Genomic DNA, 19,721 nt, shown 5'->3' on the forward strand with positions numbered 1-19,721 from the left:
AACCCACAGAGCCAAGGGGGAGATTTCACTGCAATGTTTTATTTGGGAATTTACATATCCACAGGAGAAAGCAGACCACAGTCTGACCTCTTGCTCAGGGCTGATGACTTTGAAGCAGTTTGTGTGTTCTACTGGAGATGAGAAAAGAAAACCTGCCTAAGATTCAAAATGTCCAAAAAGCGAGCCAGGAAAAGGGGACCAGGATTACACAGGAAAAACAACAACAACCAAAAAGAAAACAAAACAAAAAAAAAATATGAAAAAAGTATAAATTAGGATGTCATAGTCATTTTTAAAAGTGTAAGAAAACTCGCAGTGGGCTCTGAGCCCCGGATAAGTTACCTCTCAGTTAAGATTGTTAAAAGTTTAAATACATCAAATGCCAACAATCAGACAGAAAAGCCACTCTGAAGTGCAAGTTTCACATTCCATGGGCTTTGCCCCCACACCGGGCGAGAATCCTGCTGGCTCAGGGGGGGAGGGACGGGGGGGCTTCCCAAGGACTTTGGTTCCAATGAGGGTCAGAGAGCTGAGAACTCGCTCAAGGGAGGAGGTAGCAAGGCTTGCTTGCCCCTGGGCTCGGGGGAAATCCAGTTCCTCAGCACCAAACGAGGTTTCCCACCCCTCTAACTAACCCCAAACCTACTAACACTGGAGTCTGGAGTGACAAGGCCTGGCTTTAGCAGGCAGAACAAAGGAGAGATTCGTCAGTCCCACCTTTGCCCAGCAGGACATCAAGTGCTACCCAGAGGAGGTTTGTGCAAGGAGGGGGATCCCCCCTGACTGTGCATTGACTGTGCTGGGGACGGGGGAGCTCATGGGCTGCTCACCGAGGAGGTGTCACCCTGTGTGACAGTGAGAAGGCAGAGATGGGGCTCTGGGGGGGTGGAAGGGTCTGGGGCTGGGCAGCCCCAAAAAGGAAAAACCCTGAATGTCTCATGGAGAGCAGGTTTGAAGAACAGAACAGAAGGCAAAAATGGTCACAACGCGAGGGCTCATTTCCACATCGGGGAGCTGAGGGACTGATTGCTGCCCTGGGCTCCTCCTCCTCCCATGGACTGGCCATAGCCCATCATCCCGTTGGCTCCATAGAAGTTCATCCCAGCCATCTGCTGGGTCACCTGCAGAGGGGAGAGGGGAGAGGAGGGAGGTCAGGGAGGTGTCCTGGATCCAGCCCAAACTCGGGCTCCACAACACATTCCAGGCTCAAGCAGAAGTTCTTCTGAAGAGTTAAGGTGAGCAGCTCTGGGGCTCCCAGGCATGAGAGGACATGGGATTGGGATTAGGCTGTGTCAGGGAAGCTTTAGGTTGGACATCAGGAGGAATTTCTTCCTGGAAGGGTTGTTAAGCATTGGAAGGGGCTGCCCAGGGAAGTGGTGGAGTCCCCATCCCTAGAGGTGTCCAAGGAATAACTGGATGTGATCCTCAGTGCTCTGGGCTGGGGGACAAGGTGGGGATAGGGCACAGGGTGGACTCCATGGGCTGGGAGGGCTTTTCCAACCTCAGTGACTCTGGGACTCCCCTCCCCACAAGCTGAGCTGTTGTCCTACAGATATCTGCTCTCCCCCAAGCACAGCCCCCCGTGTGACCCCCCTCTCCCGCCACACCAACCCTGCCCACCCCAGGGAGCCTCCACGGCCCATCCCAGCTCCCTCCCTGCCCTCCCCCTGTTCCCAGCAGTGCCCCCTGACCTGGGCAATGTTCCACTGCAGCTGCTGGGTGGGCTGGACCCCGTAGACGGGCTGTGGCACCGCGGCCACCCCGGCCACGTACCCGCCCTGCTGGGCGCCCATGACGCCGTTGGGGACGCCCAGCACGGCCGCCTGCACGCTGCCCACGTAGCCAGCAGGGATGGCCAGGGGGGCCACCATGCCCCCGGCCCCGGGCTGGGCCACCATGCCCACCGAGGGGGCCAGCAGACCCCCCATCATGCTGCCAGACGGGGTCACGCCTGGAAAACTGGGATAGGCGGCGGCGGCGGGATACGGGATCTGAGCCGGGGCCATGAACATCGCTCCTGGGGACAGGCAGGGAGGGAGCAGGGAGGAGGTTCATTGACCTTCCAATCCCAACCCCTTCCAGTCCCAACCCCTTCCAATCCCAACCCCTTCCAGTCCCAACCCCTTCCAGTCCCAACCCCTTCCAGTCCCAACCCCTTCCAGTCCCAACCCCTTCCAATCCCAACCCCTTCCAATCCCAACCCCTTCCAATCCCAACCCCTTCCAATCCCAACCCCTTCCAATCCCAACCCCTTCCAGTCCCAACCCCTTCCAATCCCAACCCCTTCCAATCCCAACCCCTTCCAATCCCAACCCCTTCCAATCCCAACCCCGCACTCAGCTGCTCCTTGTGTTCCCAAGAGAGGGGAGAGGGGCTCTGGAGAGGGATGTGCAGGGACAGGACACCTTCCCACTGCCAGAGGGCAGGGTTGGATGGGAGATTGGGAAGGAATCCTTCCCTGGGAGGGTGGGGAGGCCCTGGCAGATTTACTGGATGTAATCAAATCACAACATATGCTCGGGTAGGGGGGAAAATCAACAGTGTTGACCAATTGTAGCTCAGGCCTGGCTTGGAGGAGCCAAATCCTGAGTTCTGCAGCAGTTTCTGCTGAAAAGCAACATTTGTGGTTGTCCCATCATTGCCACCCGTGGGATTGGGTGATGCTGGTTTGGTAACAGGCACCAGAATTCCCTCTGCTCTGCTCAGGGGCTTGTAGTGTTGGATGGAAGGGTTGGTGGTTTGTGTTGGTTTGAGCCCCAGGATTTGGGGTTTGGGACCAGGCAGGCTCAGCCCTGGGGACACAGCCCGGCCTGTCAGAGTGGGAATAGGTGGGATATTGGGAAGGGATCCTTCCCTGGGAGGGTGGGGAGGCCCTGGCACAGGGTGCCCAGAGAAGCTGTGGCTGCCCCATCCCTGGAAGTGTCCAAGGCCAGCTTGGAGCAACCTGGGCTAGTGGAAGGTGTCCCTGCTCATGGGAGGGGTGGGACTGGACGAGCTTTAAGGTCCCTTCCCGTGCAAACCATTGTGGGATTCTCAAGGACCACCCACATTCCCACATCCCTGTCAGCTGCCAGGACACCCCACCCACCCCAAACCAGTGCTGTCCACGAGCAGCTCGGCCCTGAGGTACCTTGGGCAGGCAGCTGGGGGGTCTGGGAGCCATACAGGGACAGGATGGAGTCCTTGGAGAGCTGCTTCTTCCCCACCTCCTCCCCTTTGCCTCCAGGCTCAGGGAAGAGGTTCAGGTTTTCGGGAACAGAACCGGCGCTCCCAGAGGTTGGCATCGAGCCAAGGACCTGAGACAGGGACAGGGATTAGGGCAGCACGTGCCCCCAGCCCCAGGGAGGGCACCAGGGATCGGCCCCTCAGCCCTGCTCTGTGCAGGGACACGGGGCAGGGCAAGGGCTCACGTCAAAGAGGGCAAATTCAGCTGAAGGAGGGTATTTTAGGAATGAATTCCCACCCCTGGAAGCGCTCAAGGCCAGGTCGAACAGGGTTTGGAGCAACCTGGTCTAGTGGAAGGTGTCCCTGCTCACTGCAAGGATAAGATAACCTTTAGGGGCCCTTCCCCCCCAAAGTATCCCGTGGTTCCATGACCCAACCAGGCCTTGCTGAGCACCAGCATTCCCTGCTCACCCTCCTGGAGTCTGAGCTTGATCCCACTGATGCAAAGAGGTCCAGGTCCTTCTCCAGGCTGCTGGGCCTGCCGTTGGTGACAGGGGTTGTCACAGGAGCATCTGGGAGAGACAGAGCTGTGCTGGCTGTCCCCACACGGGCTGGGGGACACCTCCTTCCCCTCCCTGCCAAGGTGCCACCCCACCCAGTGACCTGATCCACACTGCCAGCACCTCCCTCATCCTTCTGGGCCACGGGAGGAGCTGGAGCAGGACTCAGGAAGCGTCCTGTGTGAGCTGTTAACCCCAGAGCTGCAGTGTGTGCTGACCACAGAGCTGCTCCTGCAACACTCCAGGCACAAAACTGCTCCAGCATAAAGGAAAACACCAGGAAAAATGCTCCTGCTGCAGCACTGAGGGCTGTGCTTGGGCTGCACTGGAGCAGTTCAAGCAGAACACTCCAGTCTTCCTATTGTTCACGGGGAAAATCACCACTAAAAGCTCATCAAATTCACCAGATGGGTTTATAAAGTCACTCAAACCAGGGCAAAAGGGCTGGAAAGGCTCTTACCAAGTCCCAGCAAGTCCATTACTGGCTCAGATTTAGGAGAACTTTTTCTAGACTGCTGCATTTCTTCTTTCTTTTGAGGCTGGAGGGGGGGGAAAGAACACCACAAGTCTTGCTCAGATTTGGGGTTTACTCTGGTGTGTCTGAGGCTTTAATGAGATTAACCCTTAAAATCCTTTTTGGATGTAAGTGAAAGAAGTGGAAAATGAAAGTGGAATTCTCTTTGCTCTGCCAAAAAGAGAATTTCAGAGCGAATGTTACTGAGCTGTTCTATTGCCCCAACAGGTTGGAGCCCACTGTCAAATCCAAGCAGGCTCTTAAACTAGGGAAAAGGAGCTGCTCAGGCTGGAAAACTGAGCAGGGAAGAGCTGGATTCCAATCTGCTCTGCAGTGCAAGGCAGAGAGCATCTGCTTAATATCTGGGTGAGCAGAGGAAAACAAGCTCCCACCAGCAGAGTGACTCAAAGCACCCACTGCTATGACTGAGGGCAGAAAAAATGCTCCCAGAGCAGGCTGGAGGTGCCTCCACCACTGATCCACCACCATCCCCTCTGCTCTTACCATTTTCACCTTCTCAAAGATGATGGGTTCCAGTTTTCTTTCCGATAGGGGCTCGTTGCTCCTTTTCCATTTGTCATCCTTTTCTTTCTGTCAGGGAAAACACACTGAGGTGAGGGGGCAGAGCTCAGCATCACACCAGGAGGAAGTTCACACATGATGCTGTCACTGATCTGAAAACCCTCAGATGCAGCTAAAGGGCTGTATTTGAGCTCCAGATTTTTTTTTATCTGTCCTGCTCTGAGCAAGGAACTGGATAAGATCCCTCAAAGATCCCCTCCAAATTAAATTCTCCCTTCCTGACTGGCTGCAACCAGCCCTGGAGGAGGGATTAGTCACTGATCCAGGAATTATTTAAACTGGTTTTTCATAACAAAACTGACCATCACACCAAGGCAAAGTTCACACATGATGCTGGTACTGATCTGAAAACCCTCAGATTTTAGGCCCAGATTTGTCCTGCTCTGAGCAAGGAACTGGATAAGACTCCTCAAAGATCCCCAATTTAAATTTTTTCTCCCTGACTGGCTGCAACCAGCCCTGGAGGAGGGATTAGTCACTGATCCAGGAATTATTTAAACTGGTTTTTCATAACTGACCATCACACCAGGACAAAGTTCATACATGATGCTGGTACTGAAATGAAAACCTGATCTGATTTGATCAGGTACCTAAAATCTGATCCGGTTTTAGGCACAGATTTATTTGTCCTGCTCTGAGCAAGGAACTGGACAAGACCCCTCAAAAATCCCCTCCAATTTAAATTCTCCCTCCCTGACTGGCTGCCACCAGCCCTGGAGGAGGGATTAGTCACTGCTCCAGGAAACACAGGAGCTGTATTTTCACACAGGCACTCCCAGGACAGACTCACATCCACCCCTGCAGGCTCAGGAGTGCCCAGAGACTGACCCTGAATGCACTGATGTCGATGCTCCTGTCCATGTATTTCTTCTTCTCGTATTTATCCCGGATGAAACTCTCCACGGCTCTTCAGCAGCTCGTTAAGGACAAAGGAGTCCAAAATAGAAGCCTTACGTGGTATTATTTGACAAGTAGGTACAAGGTACAGGCTGTAACTAAACTAATGACTGTTTAAAGAGCATTTCCAGCAGTAACTTTCTTAAAATAATTTAGTGCTGGATCCAAACCCCCCCTTTAGCTGCTCGATTTTTTGCCCTTGGGTTATTCCAAGCATGACAGTGCTATAAAAGGTGCATTAAATCAGGGCTTAGATTCTCAGAGTGTTTTCTTCACTGTTTTAGACTCACTCCTTGTCATCAGCACAGATTACAGTGGCCAGCACTGGATCCTGCACATAAAAAAGCACCTCAGGCACCAGCTTAAGACACAAAAAATGAGGGTGGAGAGGTGCTCCTGTGGGGGTTTTTTTGGGTTCATGTCACTGTCCCCCTGTTCACTCAGCAACCAGAAACCCTCCTGGAAGGTCAAAGCTACAGCTCTTAAGTTTTCAGGAGCATTAAACCTTTTTATCATGGAATCATGGAATGGTTTGGGTTGGAAGGGACCTTAAGGATCACCTAATTCCAACCCCTGCCACAGGCAGGGACACCTTCCACTAGCCCAGGTTGCTCCAAGCTGGCCTTGGACACTTCCAGGGATGGGGCAGCCACAGCTTCTCTGGGAAATCCATTCCTCACAGGGAAGAACTTCTCCCTAATATCCCATCCAACCCTGCCCTCTGGCAGTGGGAAGCCATTCCCTGTGCCCTTGGAAACAGTCCCTCCCCACCTTTCCTGCAGCTCCCTCAGGCACTGAAGGCCACAATGAGGTGTCCAGTGAGCTTTGGAAACCCTCAGCCCTTTGGAAAGGCCCACCCTCCCACTTCCCACAGCTCCCAGGTGTGGAACAGCTCCCTGGGGTGACACTGGTGTCCCAGTTCTCCTCCCCCAGAGCTCAGCACCAATCCTCAATCCTTCCCCCCCTCTCCTCAGGCTCGGGGGGAGCTCAGGGGAGTCAAAACTCCTGCTCAGCTCCTGCCAGGGCTGCAGCTCCAAAGCTCTGGCTCCCTGTTTTCCCCTGGAGAAAGGATGCTGGTCTGTCTGAGGTCTCCTGAAGTTCTCGGGCAGGAAGGCTTCGTAGAGCCGGTTTGCTTTGCCATTTCCCATCTCCTGCACACACTGGAAAAAAAATCCAGAGAGCCCTTGAACTGGTGCATTCCCAGACATCAAAGCTCTCCCAAGTGCAGCCCTGAGGATTCCAGGCAGGGGTGGATTTCTGAGCCCTCTCTGGACCCAAAATCACTCTTCACCTGCCAAGGGAATCCTGGTGCAGCTGCTACCCCCAGTCCCTCCAGCATTCCCACTTTTCCTCCTGGACCCAGATTCTCCTCCTCCTCCAGCCCCTTTTCCCCCAATCCCTCCAGCATTCCCACTTTTCCAGGACCCAGATTCTCCTCTTCCTCCAGGTTCCTTTTCCCCCAATCCCTCCAGCATTCCCACTTTTTTTCCAGGACCCAGATTCTCCTCCTCCTCCAGCCCCTTTTCCCCCAATCCCTCCAGAATTCCCACTTTTCCTCACCCAGCGCCTCCTGTACAATTACCCACTCCTAAGCACCACGGCCCAATATTTAGTCAGAGACAAGACAAATATCACATTAGCAGCCCCAAGTCCCTCTGGAAATCCAGGATTTGGCTCCTGGAAACCTCAGGGAGAGGAGGAGGGCAGCAGCTCCAGGCAGCAGCAGCCTTTGGCAGTTTAACAAACAGCACTTGCAGCTCATTTGTCTTCACCCTCTGAAATGATGACATTTTCCCATCCCAACATCATCTTCCCGCTGCTCTTCCCACATTTTTGGGCTACTCAGGCTCTGGCTACTCCCAAATTTATGGAGCCCCCCTAACAAACTCTGTATTTATTTATTCCACCCTCATTACCTGGATCTGCTCCTGTGTCCACTGGTCGAGGTTGACGGATTTGACCCTGGATATGTGAACTCCCAGGTTCCTGTGGATCCCAGCACAGCGGATGCAGATGAACACCCCGATATTCCAGGAGGCCCATCGTGGCCCTGCAAAGAGACATGAGGGTTTCACCCCAGCTCCACCCCTGTGGTCGCCTCGAGCAGCTCAGAAACTACCAAGTGAACTGGGACTGAGGTGTCTGCGTTCTCCTCCACGTCAGAAATCGGAATTAGGCAGCAGCAGGATGTTTAAATCATTATATTTGGAGGGTTTCTTGCCTCCCTCTTCCATCCACGCAAAACAAACAGCTCTGAGAGGAAGAGGGAAGAAAACACCCACAACCCCCAGAGCTCTGCTTAGCCAGAAGTAGCAGCCATGTCAACTCAAGTTTGTGCTCCTGCTTTTTTTCCTTCTTTCTCAGGTAACCTCACTGCAGTGCAATCAGCTCCAGAACGTTCCCTGCTGCTGTAGGAACAGCAGCAAAAATTCCTCAGAGTGGGAATTGCATCACCAGCCTTAGGCAGGAGGGCCCAGCCCAGCCAGGAGAGCAGCACCAAGCCCAGGATTTGGCCCCCAAAAAAAAACGTGGAGCCCCAGGTTGCAATCCCAGCACACGAGACACTTGGTCAGTTCACTCCACAGTTTCCACAGCTCCCAGGTGGGAATTCCAAGTTCCACCCTGATCCCAGGTTGGCATGCAGCTGGGGCAGGCAGGAGAGCTCCAGGGTGTGGGGGGGGAACATCATGCCAGGGATAAAAAAAAAAACACCACAAGGGAAAGATGATTAACAAGCTTAGATTTGCAACCCCCCTGCACCCAGGAAACCCAGCAGGGCATCACCCAGGGGTGGGCAGAGTCCACAGGTCCTCCCACCCCTCACAGCCCCTCTCCCAGCCCTCAGTCCTGCTTTAAAACTCATTTTATTTAAAAAAAAAAACTAACCCCCCTGGCTGGAGTTTGCAGCCAGCCCCAGCTGGGGTGTCCAGCCCTCACCACCTTGCACAGGGAAGGGGCCAAAGCCTGAATGAGGGACCTGAAAGCCTCCAACCAACTGTGCCAGCCCCTTTTTCCAGGCATTGCTGCAGAGGAAGAGTTATCCTGCTAAAATAGCAAAGCCTAAAGCTAATGAGAGTGAGGTGGGAGGGGGAAGAGGGGGGAAAGTGTAATTTCAAAGCCCTAAAAAAGCAGTGCTGTGTTTGAGGCTCTGGATACGCTATGAACAGTTTCATTCCTATTTATGGGGAAAGTCTGGAGCATCCTGAGGGCTTTGGGGCTGTTAATGCAAACCCTTTCCAGGATAACCTCTAACTTACCTCCAGTACCTGTTCCAGGGAACTCATGATTTTAAAAAAAAAAAAGCTTTTATTAAGTCTTTTGGCCTTTCCTGCCATCACTGGCTGCTTTTCCCCTCAAGAGCAGCCCTTGAGAACGACATTAATTTAACAGAGCTGATGAATTCAGTTCCCAGTTTAGGAACAGCTCTTGGTGAAGACCTGATTAAAAGCACACCCTTGTTCATTTATTATACCCACCAGAACCTGGGATTGACTCCATCACAGCAGAATCCATAAGTTTAGCATGTTAAACAGTAAGGACCTGGACTAAAAGCCTCGCTCAGGGTCAGCCAGGATCCCTCCCTGGGTTCCCACAGGGAATTCTCTCCCAGCCACACCATAACGTGAGACTGCAGGCAGGATTAAGCCTGAGAGTCAAGGTTAGATTTAAACTCTGGATATATTTAGCCTTTATAGGACTAAAAGGATTAATAGGCAGATACCCCAGCGGGGCTGGAGTAATCAGCTCACTGTTGTCACATGGAGCCACCACAACCTGCCACCACCACCATGACTCAGGGGTGCAAAGTGTCACTTCAGTGGCACTTCAGGGGCTGGGACAGCAAGGACTGAGTGCAGGACTAACAGCTGCACTGCTAAATCCCAGCTCTGGGTGACCCCAGGATGGAGAAGCCTCGTTATGCCAGGGAATATTTAAAAAAAAAAAAAAATTAATACACAGGCTTTCAAAAATCCTCCCAGCAGGTGGTTGGGCTGTATAAATACATTATTGGGTTGTATAAATACATTATACAACAGGGGGGAGCTCCTCGCTGCTGATATTCTGGGTGTCCTTGCTGAGCCAGGAGGTGCTACAAGAAAGGCTTCAAATCTGTGGATCTGCCACTAAAATATCCCCCCCGGCTCAGACTGGGCTGGGCAGGGCTCTGGGGAAATCTCCCCAGGGTTCCACATCTGTTTTCAAGGTGACAGACCTGAAAAAAAATCCCCAGGTGGTATTTGCAGATGGGAGTTCCATCACATGCTGCAGCATTTGGCTCCCCAATAAACGAAACTGTGCAGAAAATCCAGTGACTGAGGGGGGAAAAACACCCTGGTTGGAGCAGAGGGGAAAGTTTTTCAGAGAAAAATGGGTTTTTATCAGTAAATAAGGACAGAGCAGCGTTAATCAGCTGGAGCTGCCCTGGGGCACTATCACCCCTTGCAGCCTCTGGGCACACCCTGACTCTCACAGGGAATCATGGATTTATCTCCAGGAAGGTTTGAGGACAGGGTAACAGAAACTTTCAGCTCGTTAAACCACTAGAAAGAACCATTAAAGAAGTTGTTCCTCCCGTGAATTAACTCTGGTTAATGTTATAAAAACAGTCCCCTCGAGGCTGAGCATCCTCGGAGCCACCAGAGCTGGAGGGTGAGATGGAAACTCCCTTCCCACATGGAAAACTGGGAGTTTGCCCCAGTGACAACCAGTATCAGCCACTCCTGGTGCTGTGTTTCAGCATTAGGGCTGATTTTAACACCCATGGAAAAGGAAGGCTCTGGCACCAACCCAGCTGGGCAAAGCCTGTCCTGCTGTGCTGTCCCTGTGCCTCAGCTCACACCTGCACAAATCCCTCCTGGATCCAACAACCCCACACTTCTGAGCGAGAATCCAAGGAGATTCCAGAGCCCAGCTACCCCCTCAGCCCTGGCACCACACTTAGCTCAGACCAGACCACCCTGGGGAACGTTCCCAGCCTGGCAGTGCCTGCAGGAAGATCAGGAGCTCCAAAAGCATCCCCTGCTCAGCCAGCCCTGACTTTACAAAGCTGCACTGAACACTTGAATGGATTCCTGAGGGAGGATGCACCAGCCAGAGGCTCAGCTGCCCAGCCAGTGCTCCAGGAGACACTTCCACAGCCTGTTTTACATCCCAGCCTGTCAAAATAAACACCACATACCAAGCTGGTCACACACCAGCTCCCATCTAAGCCACAAGTCATCAATGCTGCAAGGGCTGCTGAGTGCTCTGAATTACTGAAAAGGCTCCCAATCCCCTCCAAAACCCCAGCACAGCCTGAGGAGTCCACTTCAAGTGAGTCACTCGCTCTGAGTTCACCCCCCTGAGCGGTTTTAACTGAGAAATCCCGAGGGGATTCACTCCTCACCCTTTATTCAGGCCCCAGATTTTGGCTGAAGCTCCCCCTGCAACTTTCTGCAGCAATAACCCTCCAGAAGGCATTTAAAAATAAAACAGGAGTTGGCTGCAAAAGCCACTGCTCTTTTGAGAAGGAGGGTCAGGAAAAAAAATAGCTGCTTTCATGGGCAGGGAGGAGAGAACATCACTGCTCAGAGCCTGATGAAATATTCCCAGTGCAAACAATCCCTGCCTGGGAGCAGCCAGGGAAACATTCCCATGGATCCCACTAACATGGGTCGGGATACAGCATCATCCAGCCATCCCTGGAGCACCCCCAGGCAGAGGAAGGAGCGGGATAATCCCTGGGAGGTGACTGTTCCATCCTCCCTCACGCTGGGCCGGGGAGGTTCCTGATCCAGCCCAAGCTGGGAAGTCCCAATTTTCCAAAGCCAAATGAGGAACCACCCAAGGACCCAGGAGCTTCCTTTGCCTCGTGGTTTCCTTGCTCTAGAAGGTTGCTTAAGGACTTGGTGACGTTGTGACCAAGCCTGTCTTGCAAAACAACTTCCTCTGCCCTTCTCTGGAAGGTCTGTTGTGCAGCTCAGTGTTCCAGAGCCTGGAGGAACAAGGGAAACCCTAAAAAAATCCCAAAACCTCAAAATTCTGCTGTGGCACAGGATTTTCTGGGGTGGAAGGGACCCTCGAGGCTCATCAAGGCCCAACTCTGCCAGGGATGGCTCATCCAGGGATCAAAGCCTTGGTGTTCACCAGCACCAGCCTCTGACCAGGTGGGTTCAGTCATTAACACGGATTAATTGCAAATATACATAGGAAAAAATACATAGGAAAAAAATATATATAGGAAAAAAATATATATAGGAAAAAAATATATATAGGAAAAAAATATATATAGGAAAAAAATATATATAGGGAAAAAATATATATAGGAAAAAATATATATAGGAAAAAATATATATAGGAAAAAATATATATAGGAAAAAATATATATAGGGGAAAAATATATATAGGGAAAAAATATATATAGGGAAAAAATATATATAGGAAAAAATATATATAGGGAAAAATATATATAGGGAAAATATACATAGGAAAAATATATAGGAAAATAGATATAGGAAAAATATATATAGGAAAAAATGTATATAGGAAAAATATATATAGGAAAAAATATACATAGGAAAAAATATATATAGGAAAAAAAAAATATATATCAACCACCATTTGCAGGAAGAGCCAGAAGCAACTACAAGGTTGAGAATATTCCCTCCAACAGCTTCCAGCTCTGCCTTAAAAATCTTCTTGGTCTATTGGCAACCAGGACACTCTTCCTCCCCAAACCCATGGGGTACCTCGCTGGCCAAGTCCCACCAAGCTGCTTCTGGCTGTGTTTCCTCTCAGAACAGGCTTGAAATCTTCCACAAACACCCAATATCTGAGGGCTTTGGAGGCAGCACTTCAGTGCAGGGCTGATCTCTGGTCCCATCCCTGAGCTGTGGTGAGAGCAGCAGAGGAGGGAGGTGGAGGAGAGGAAAAAAGATGCTGTGAACAGCAGGGTGGGGCCTTCCTGCTGCTGCAGAAAGTGAGGTTTGCACTTGAGCCAATCAAGCGTGAAAGGGAACAATTTTGAGCAGTGACACGACAGCAATCCAGGCAAGGGGACTGGGTGACATCACCAATATTGATGATGACACAGCCTGAAAATATATATACATTTATAAATCAAGCCATGCCCTTCTTGTACCATTTTTAACCAAAACCACCCACCAGCCAATCCTGGAAGCTGCAGGTTTCAAGGAGGCCTGAATTCCCATGAATTACAAAAAATTCATACAAAAAAATGGTGGGTAAACACCAGCCCTGTGTCCAAAAGCACCTGTGAACAGCAGCAGGATGGGAGCTCTCCCATCACTGCACTGAGTTAAATTTTGCTGCCATTTAATCCCTTCCAAGATGTTTTTTCAATTCATCACTTCACCTTAAAAATACTTAGACCCTGTTTTCCAATTTCCTTCGAGTTGTGGAGCTTTCAGAAGCCGTTAAGTCCTTAAAATACCTCCTAAAAGAGGAAGGAGTGGCAGGTCCTGGGTCACTTTTTGTTTCATTGATAATCTGGATAATCTCTTCAATATCTGGAGCTGACCATGAACTGCTTTTCACTCTCTCTTGACATTCCTGAGGAAAGGGCATAACCTGGCCAGCAAGGAGTGGCAAAAACAGAGGTAAAGAATTCATTAAAGCGCTGAATGTCCAGTCCCAGCACAGGTAAGTCCAGCCCCACACTCCGTTTCTCTTCGGAGCTCCAGTCCTGGATTTCCTGGGACACATGGAATGATCACTACTGGGGATCAACCAAGAGGAGACCAAAGATTTTCCTGGTTTGAGAAGCTCCCTGCATTCTGGAGGCTGAGCTCCCTTTGCACTGCAGAGCCTGGCACGGGAGCTGTGGGATTCCTTATGTAACTCCCCGCAGTTACTATAGGAACAAACTTCCCCCTAAAGTTGCAGCCTGGCATTTTTGGAGCCTTGATTTCCACCCTGTGCCACCCTGCAGTGCCCAGGTGGGTGAGGACAGAGCCAGAATACCAGGGCCAGGTGCCTGTGCCGGGGGGGATTATCCCTGTCACCTATTCCTGGCAGCTGTGGGGACACAAATCCACGTGTGACTCACAGCTCTGCAGGGCTGATCTTAAAGGGGATCTTCCCACAGCTCTCCCCAGCACACACTAATTCCACAAAAACCCCCCCTGGTGCTTTTTGCCTTGCTGGAATGGTGAGTTACAACTTCAACACTAATTCCACAATAACCCCCCCTGGTGCTTTTTGCCTTGCTGGAATGGTGAGTTACAACTTCAACACTAATTCCACAATAACTCCCCCTGGTGCTTTTTGCCTTGCTGGAATGGTGAGTTACAACTTCAGGGGGGTGTTTGTAGGGTCGGGGTGGACAGAGGTGTGATCCCTCCCGGAGCCTCACACTCAGAATCTCTGCTCAGATGGAGCTCACCAAAGGCTAAAGTCCATTTCTGAACATTTGCACTCAACCCAACTGAAATCAATCCTTTTTTTACACCCCAGACTCTCCTTTCAGACCTGCCTTTGGAAGAGCAGGACAGCTCCAAAGCAGAATCCTGGAGGATCACCCAGAACACCAGGGCTGCAGCTCAGGACTGAAATGAGTGTACAAGCCCACGTGCATCCCTCTGGCAGCTTCCCTTACATAAGGCTGAGCCTTCCCCTCACACAAGATTCCCTGAGCCAAGCTGAGCAGTTTTAGTGCCACCACTGTGGTTTTTGGAGCCCGTTGCAGGCACAGCCTGCACTGCTCCCAGAACCATCCTCCCCCCTCACATGCAGCTGTTCCACAGCTATTTAAAAAGTTACTCCTTGAACTGCTTTGACTGAAAAGGAAATTCAGCTGCGACTCAAGAGGCTGCTGAGGGAGGAGCTGAGTCACACAGATTTTTGGTGAAAACATGGTTTATATTAATATTACTTTGGCTGGACTAAGCCAACTCCCCCCCCACAAGCTAATTCCCTCATTCCACTGGAAGTCATCCTTCCTTAACCACCTATTTCGCCACAGGCTCTCCATCCTGCTTTTCCTCCTTCCCATCCCCACATTTAACCACCTCTGGCCAGGGATTTTCACAGCTCTACCTGTTTTTTTTTTTGGCCAAGACTAAAGAATTAAATCAGGGTTTGGGTTGTGCTCAGCGACAGTTTTCCCATCTAACCGAGTTAGAAGGGGTGGATTTTGGCACAGAACCCCCAGGTCTCACAAGACAAGGGATGAAGGGAAGAGTCAGACAAACCAGGAGGAGCACAGGGCAACCTTAACCGCTGGCCACACACAGAAATCCTCGTGGTGCTCCCTGGGGAGGGACCTGCCGCTCCGACGTCCACAACGGGATCCAAGGAGCCTGTGGGGTGGATGGGACTGGAGAGCAGAGGGGGAGAGAGTTTGGGAGAAGGAGAGAATCAAACAGAATTAGCTGTAGGGTTCAGCAGGCCAGCTGGAGAGTCAGAAATGCAGCAGAATCCAGTTAGTGCCACTCAACACAGGCATCCTGTGATCCCTGCAGGACATCGGGACGCTCCCAGCTCAAGGTCACGTCCCCATCTCCTCTGCCCCCTCAGCCTCCAGGGCTCAGCAGTGAATCTGCTCCCAGATGCTCCACACAGGCTGCTCAACAGCCCTGTTATCTGCAGGACACACACATGGAACCACAGCAGCAACAAGAGTGTCCTGGGAAGGGCCCTTTCCACGGGAAAGGCTCTGGGAGGAGAGATCCCACGTGGGGGAGCAGCAGCTGTTCCTTCAAGGGGTTTGGTTCAAGTGGTTCAAACAGCAAAGGCCTTCAGCAAGAGGGTTATGACAACTCAGCTCCCCCTGCTCTGCTCTGGCACAGGGGGAACTCCCCCCTGTGCACCCACTCCTGCTCAGCCCCCCCAGTCCCCCCGGGCAGGAGGTTTGCAAAGAAAAGAGGAAGCAGCAGCAGAGAGATCTCACCCCACTTCCTCCCAAACAAGCAGCACTGCAGGGTTTGTTGCTGCAGAAGCAAAAACACCCTGAGATTTCCCAGAATGGGTTGGGAGGGACCTTAAAGCTCGTCCAGTGCCACCCCCTGCCATGGGCAGGGACACCTTCCACCAGCCCAGGTTGCTCCAACCTGGCCTGGAACACTTCAGTCACCCGTGCAGATGAGCAGCTTTGCTTCCAGGTATCCCTGGAAGTGCTGAGAGGGACCATCTGGAGCCAGCAAATCCCACGTGGCCTCCCCCCAGCACGGCTTTCCTTACTGGGAAAGGAAATTTCAGAAATTTAGATCAAATAAAGTGTTCTGTTCACCCTGCACAGGCCCACCTGGGGCTCATTCCCATGTCCAAAGGGGAACCTTGCCGTTATTCCAGGAGGAACATCGTTATTCCAGGAGGAACGTCAGGCCTTTCTTGCCAGCATTGCTCCTCAGAGCGTCCCTGGGAGAGCACCACACTCACCACAACCCCCAAAAGATGCCCTGAGTGGCAGGAACTACCCAGAGCTGTCGGCAGAGACACCTCCCGTGGCCACACCCCCCCTCCAGGAGGGGATTTCCCACCTCCAGGAATCTCATTAGTGCAGTGGCTAATTGTGGGATCAGATAACTCAGTGGATAATTATTGGATCAGATAACTCAGGACAACCCCAGGACTGATGCAATCCCTCTTCCCAGCCAGGAGCTGCTTCCAGCTTTGGTGGCAGGGCTGAACCCCTGAACCTTGACTTAATTACAATCCTTACAATAATAATGACAATTAACTGGCATTCTGCACTTCCAGGATGTCCCAGGAGCGGGAGCAGCTCCACCATCACATCCCCCTGGAGCTGGGGGGTGGGAATTTGTCCCCCTTTTGGGGCTGTTGCTGTCTCGTGCCCCCCAACACAAGATAAAGCAGCTATTTTTGCCCTCAGCGCTGGCTCGAGGTGCCAAGAGATAAAGGACTGGCACGTGAGGGGAACATCTGCCCTCTGCCAACCCAGGTGTGGAGCAGGAAACCCATCTCTGAGATAAAACAGGTTCTTGGGATGAGGTTACTGCGGGTTTGGGGTTTTTAAGAGCAGGGTTGAAAACAAACCCCAGCATTATAATTTTTCCGTGTTGCTCAGAGGTGCTCTGCAGTTTTTAGGGGTCACACTGAGGTGACCAAGTCTGTTTACAGATGGATTTAAAGGCAGTCCCTCCTCCAAGTTCATTTCCAGCAGCTCTTGGGAAAAAAAGGCTCAAGTCCAGATCTCCAAGTGATTAAAATGGCTCATTAAAACAGGATTTTAGGCAACCTCAACTCTTTTGCTACAGGAAAACAAGCATTTCCCAGCAGTAAGTGCAGAACAGAATGTGCATCACCAGGGGACAAGTAAATAGTTTCATTCCTTTGTTTTGTCTCCTGGAATTCAAACAGTTAGATACCAGTTCCTCTCTTACCCCCTCCCACTCCTTTCTCAGACAGGTCAGGATCACAACAGGCCTTGAAATCACAGAGACACGGGATGGTTTGGGCTGGGAGGGATCTTAGAGCTCGTCCAGTTCCTCCCCCAGGGCAGGGACACTTTCCACTATCCCAGGTTGCTCCAAGCTGGCCTTGGACACCTCCAGGGCTGGGGCAGCCACAGCTTCTCTGGGCAACCTGTGCCAGGGCCTCCCCACCCTCCCACGGGAGAATCCAGTGGAAAAGGAAGCAGAGGACAAAGCCTTGGCATTCCTGCAGTGGTCCATCATTCCAGGGTGATGCCACAACTCCTCTTTCCTCACCCAGTGTCCCTTCGAACCCCTGTCGGGTCAAGACCAGCTCTGGGTGACAGGATGTGACTCCCCAGCTGGAATTCCCTCCCCAGTTACACAACAGCGGCTTTCCAGGTCTCTCTCCACCCCGAGGAGAGGCCCCCCCCATCCCGGGAGCCGCTGAATTCCCACGGGGAGCTCCCGGGCTGTTCCCTCCCCATTCCCACCCCGAGCTCGGGGCACCGGCGGGTTCCAGAGGCACTGGGAGCCGCTTCCAGAGGCACATCCCGCTGGGACCCACAGCGAGCCCGACCCCGCTGCGGCCAAACCTGCCCCCATTCGGGTTTTTTTTTAACCCCAAACCACCGCACTCTTCCCCCCAAAACCAGCGTGTTCTTTCCCAAAAAACACCAGTCTTTCCCCCCCCAAAACCAGCGTGTTCTTCCCCCAAAACCACAGGGGTCCTCCCCCCAAAACCAGCGTGTTCTTTCCCCAAAAAACACCACTCTTCCCCCCAAAACCAGCGTGTTCTTCCCCAAAACCACCGTGCTCCCCCCAGACCCCACCGTCCCGGTCCAGCCGCTCCCCCCCCCCCCCCCAAACCACCCCCAAACCGCCGGGGCAGCACCGTTGTGACAGCACCGGCCCAGCGGGGTCGGGCTCGAGCTCGGGGCCCTCGCCGGGGGTGTCCCCGAGGAGACACCGGAGAAGCCCCGAGAAGCGACCGCGGCGGGGGTGGGGGGGCACCCAGGGGGTAACACCGGGGGGGGGGGTGACACCGGGGGCGGTGCCAGCGGTCGCCCCGCGCTACCTTTGGCCTGGCAGTCGGCGCAGAACTTGTTCTCGTCCTCGGCCAGCAGCCCGGCCAGCACCGCCTGGTACCGCTCCACGTCCCGCACCGACTTGCCCGTCATGGCGGGGCCGGCGCTGCCGCCCGCGGGTCACGGCCGGCGCCGCCGCTTCCGGCTTCCGCCCGGGGGCGGGGCTTAGCGGCGGGGAGGAGCCAATCGCCGCCCGCGCCCCCGAGGCACCGCCCCCACCGCGCGCGCCGCCGGTCCGCCCGCCGGGGATTGGTTGGCGGCGCGGCCGCGGGAGCCAATGGGAGAGGGCGAGGGGCGGGGCCACGGAGGGATGAATGGGCAGGTCACGTGTCAGGGGAATTTGGAGGGGGTTGTGGGGAATGGGGAGAATTTGGGGGGTTTGAGGGGAATTTTGGGAATTTGTGGGGAATGGGGGGGAATTTGGGGGGTTTGAGGAATGGGGGGAATTTGGGGGGAATGGGGGGGAGTTTGGGGGGTTTGAGGAATGGGGAGAATTTGGGGGGTTTGAGGAATGGAGGGAATTTGGGGGGTTTGAGGAATGGGGAGAATTTGGGGGGTTTGAGGAATGGAGGGAATTTGGGGGGAATGGGAAGAATTTGGGGGGTTTGAGGAATGGGGGGTTTGTGGGGAATTTTGGGAATTTGTGGGGAATGGGGGGGAATTTGTGGGGGTTGAGGAATGGAGGGAATTTGGGGGGAATGGGAAGAATTTAGGGGGTTGGGGGAATTTGAGGGGTTCAGGGCTGATGGGGGCAGATTTTGAGGAGCTGAGGAGTGCAGGGGTCCTGGCTGATTTGGGAAGGCTGAGGAGGGGCGGGGGGCTACAAGGGGTGCTGGGTGTGAGTTTTTGGGGGGCTGAGGGGTGCAGGAGTGCTGGGTGGAGGGGTACAGGGGTGCTGGTTATGGGGGTATAGGGAATTTTGGGGGTCTGCGTGCCGGGCTGGGACACGGGAAGAAAGACCAGGAGAGGAGATCCCAGCCTGGAGTCCCGACTGGTCTGTGTGCTGGGATGGCGCCGTGCCCACTGGGGAACATGCCCAGCACTGCTCTGCCACCCCTGACCCGTTCCTGGGGGCCCTTGAGCCCCCCCAAACCCGATGAATCAGCGGCTCATTGCGGAGCCTTCGAGCTCCGGGAGGAGGAGGAGGAGGAGGAGGAAGAACTCGCCGGGATGAATCATCCCGTGTTCCCGGGAGCTGGGGGGCGGCTGCCGGCACAGGCAGGAGCTGGGGGGGGGGGAGCTGGGCATGGAGGGGGGTGCGTGGGGCACCCACCCCCCATGGACATCGCCCTCGTGTGCTGCCAGGGCTGTAGGGGACAGCGGGGTGACCCCCCCGGCACAGCCCCCCTTCCCCTCCCAGTGCCACACTGGGGGCATTGCTGGGGGCAGCCCCAAGGGCTGCACGGGGCTCCCAGGGGAGAATTTGGGGCAGAACCCCCCCAGCACCCTCCCAGGGGTCAGAAATCCCGGTAGGAACCGGCTCCCAGTGCTGCACCCAGGCCTTGTGTGGCATCGCGATGGGGACAGCGCAGGGACACCCTGG

General features: G+C 53.5%; 1 protein-coding gene across 1 annotated transcript; it reads right to left on the reverse strand.

Moving 5' to 3' along the window:
• Positions 1-19: 19 nt before the first annotated feature.
• Positions 20-18,322, reverse strand: SMAP2 (small ArfGAP2). Its single transcript, XM_027743231.2, has 10 exons — positions 18,169-18,322; positions 7,635-7,768; positions 6,793-6,878; positions 5,650-5,728; positions 4,744-4,830; positions 4,186-4,264; positions 3,637-3,737; positions 3,131-3,296; positions 1,692-2,017; positions 20-1,121 (listed from the first exon to the last, which is right to left on the reverse strand). Exons 1-10 carry the CDS (start codon positions 18,269-18,271, stop codon positions 996-998), a joined length of 1,287 nt encoding a protein of 428 aa, XP_027599032.1. The 5' UTR covers positions 18,272-18,322; the 3' UTR covers positions 20-995.
• Between the last annotated feature and the right edge of the window lie 1,399 nt (positions 18,323-19,721).

Source organism: Pipra filicauda, unplaced genomic scaffold, assembly GCF_003945595.2.
Source record: "Pipra filicauda isolate LSUMZ 115617 unplaced genomic scaffold, ASM394559v2 scaffold232_size1229904_pilon, whole genome shotgun sequence".
In the NCBI taxonomy this organism is placed as follows: Eukaryota; Metazoa; Chordata; class Aves; order Passeriformes; family Pipridae; genus Pipra; species Pipra filicauda.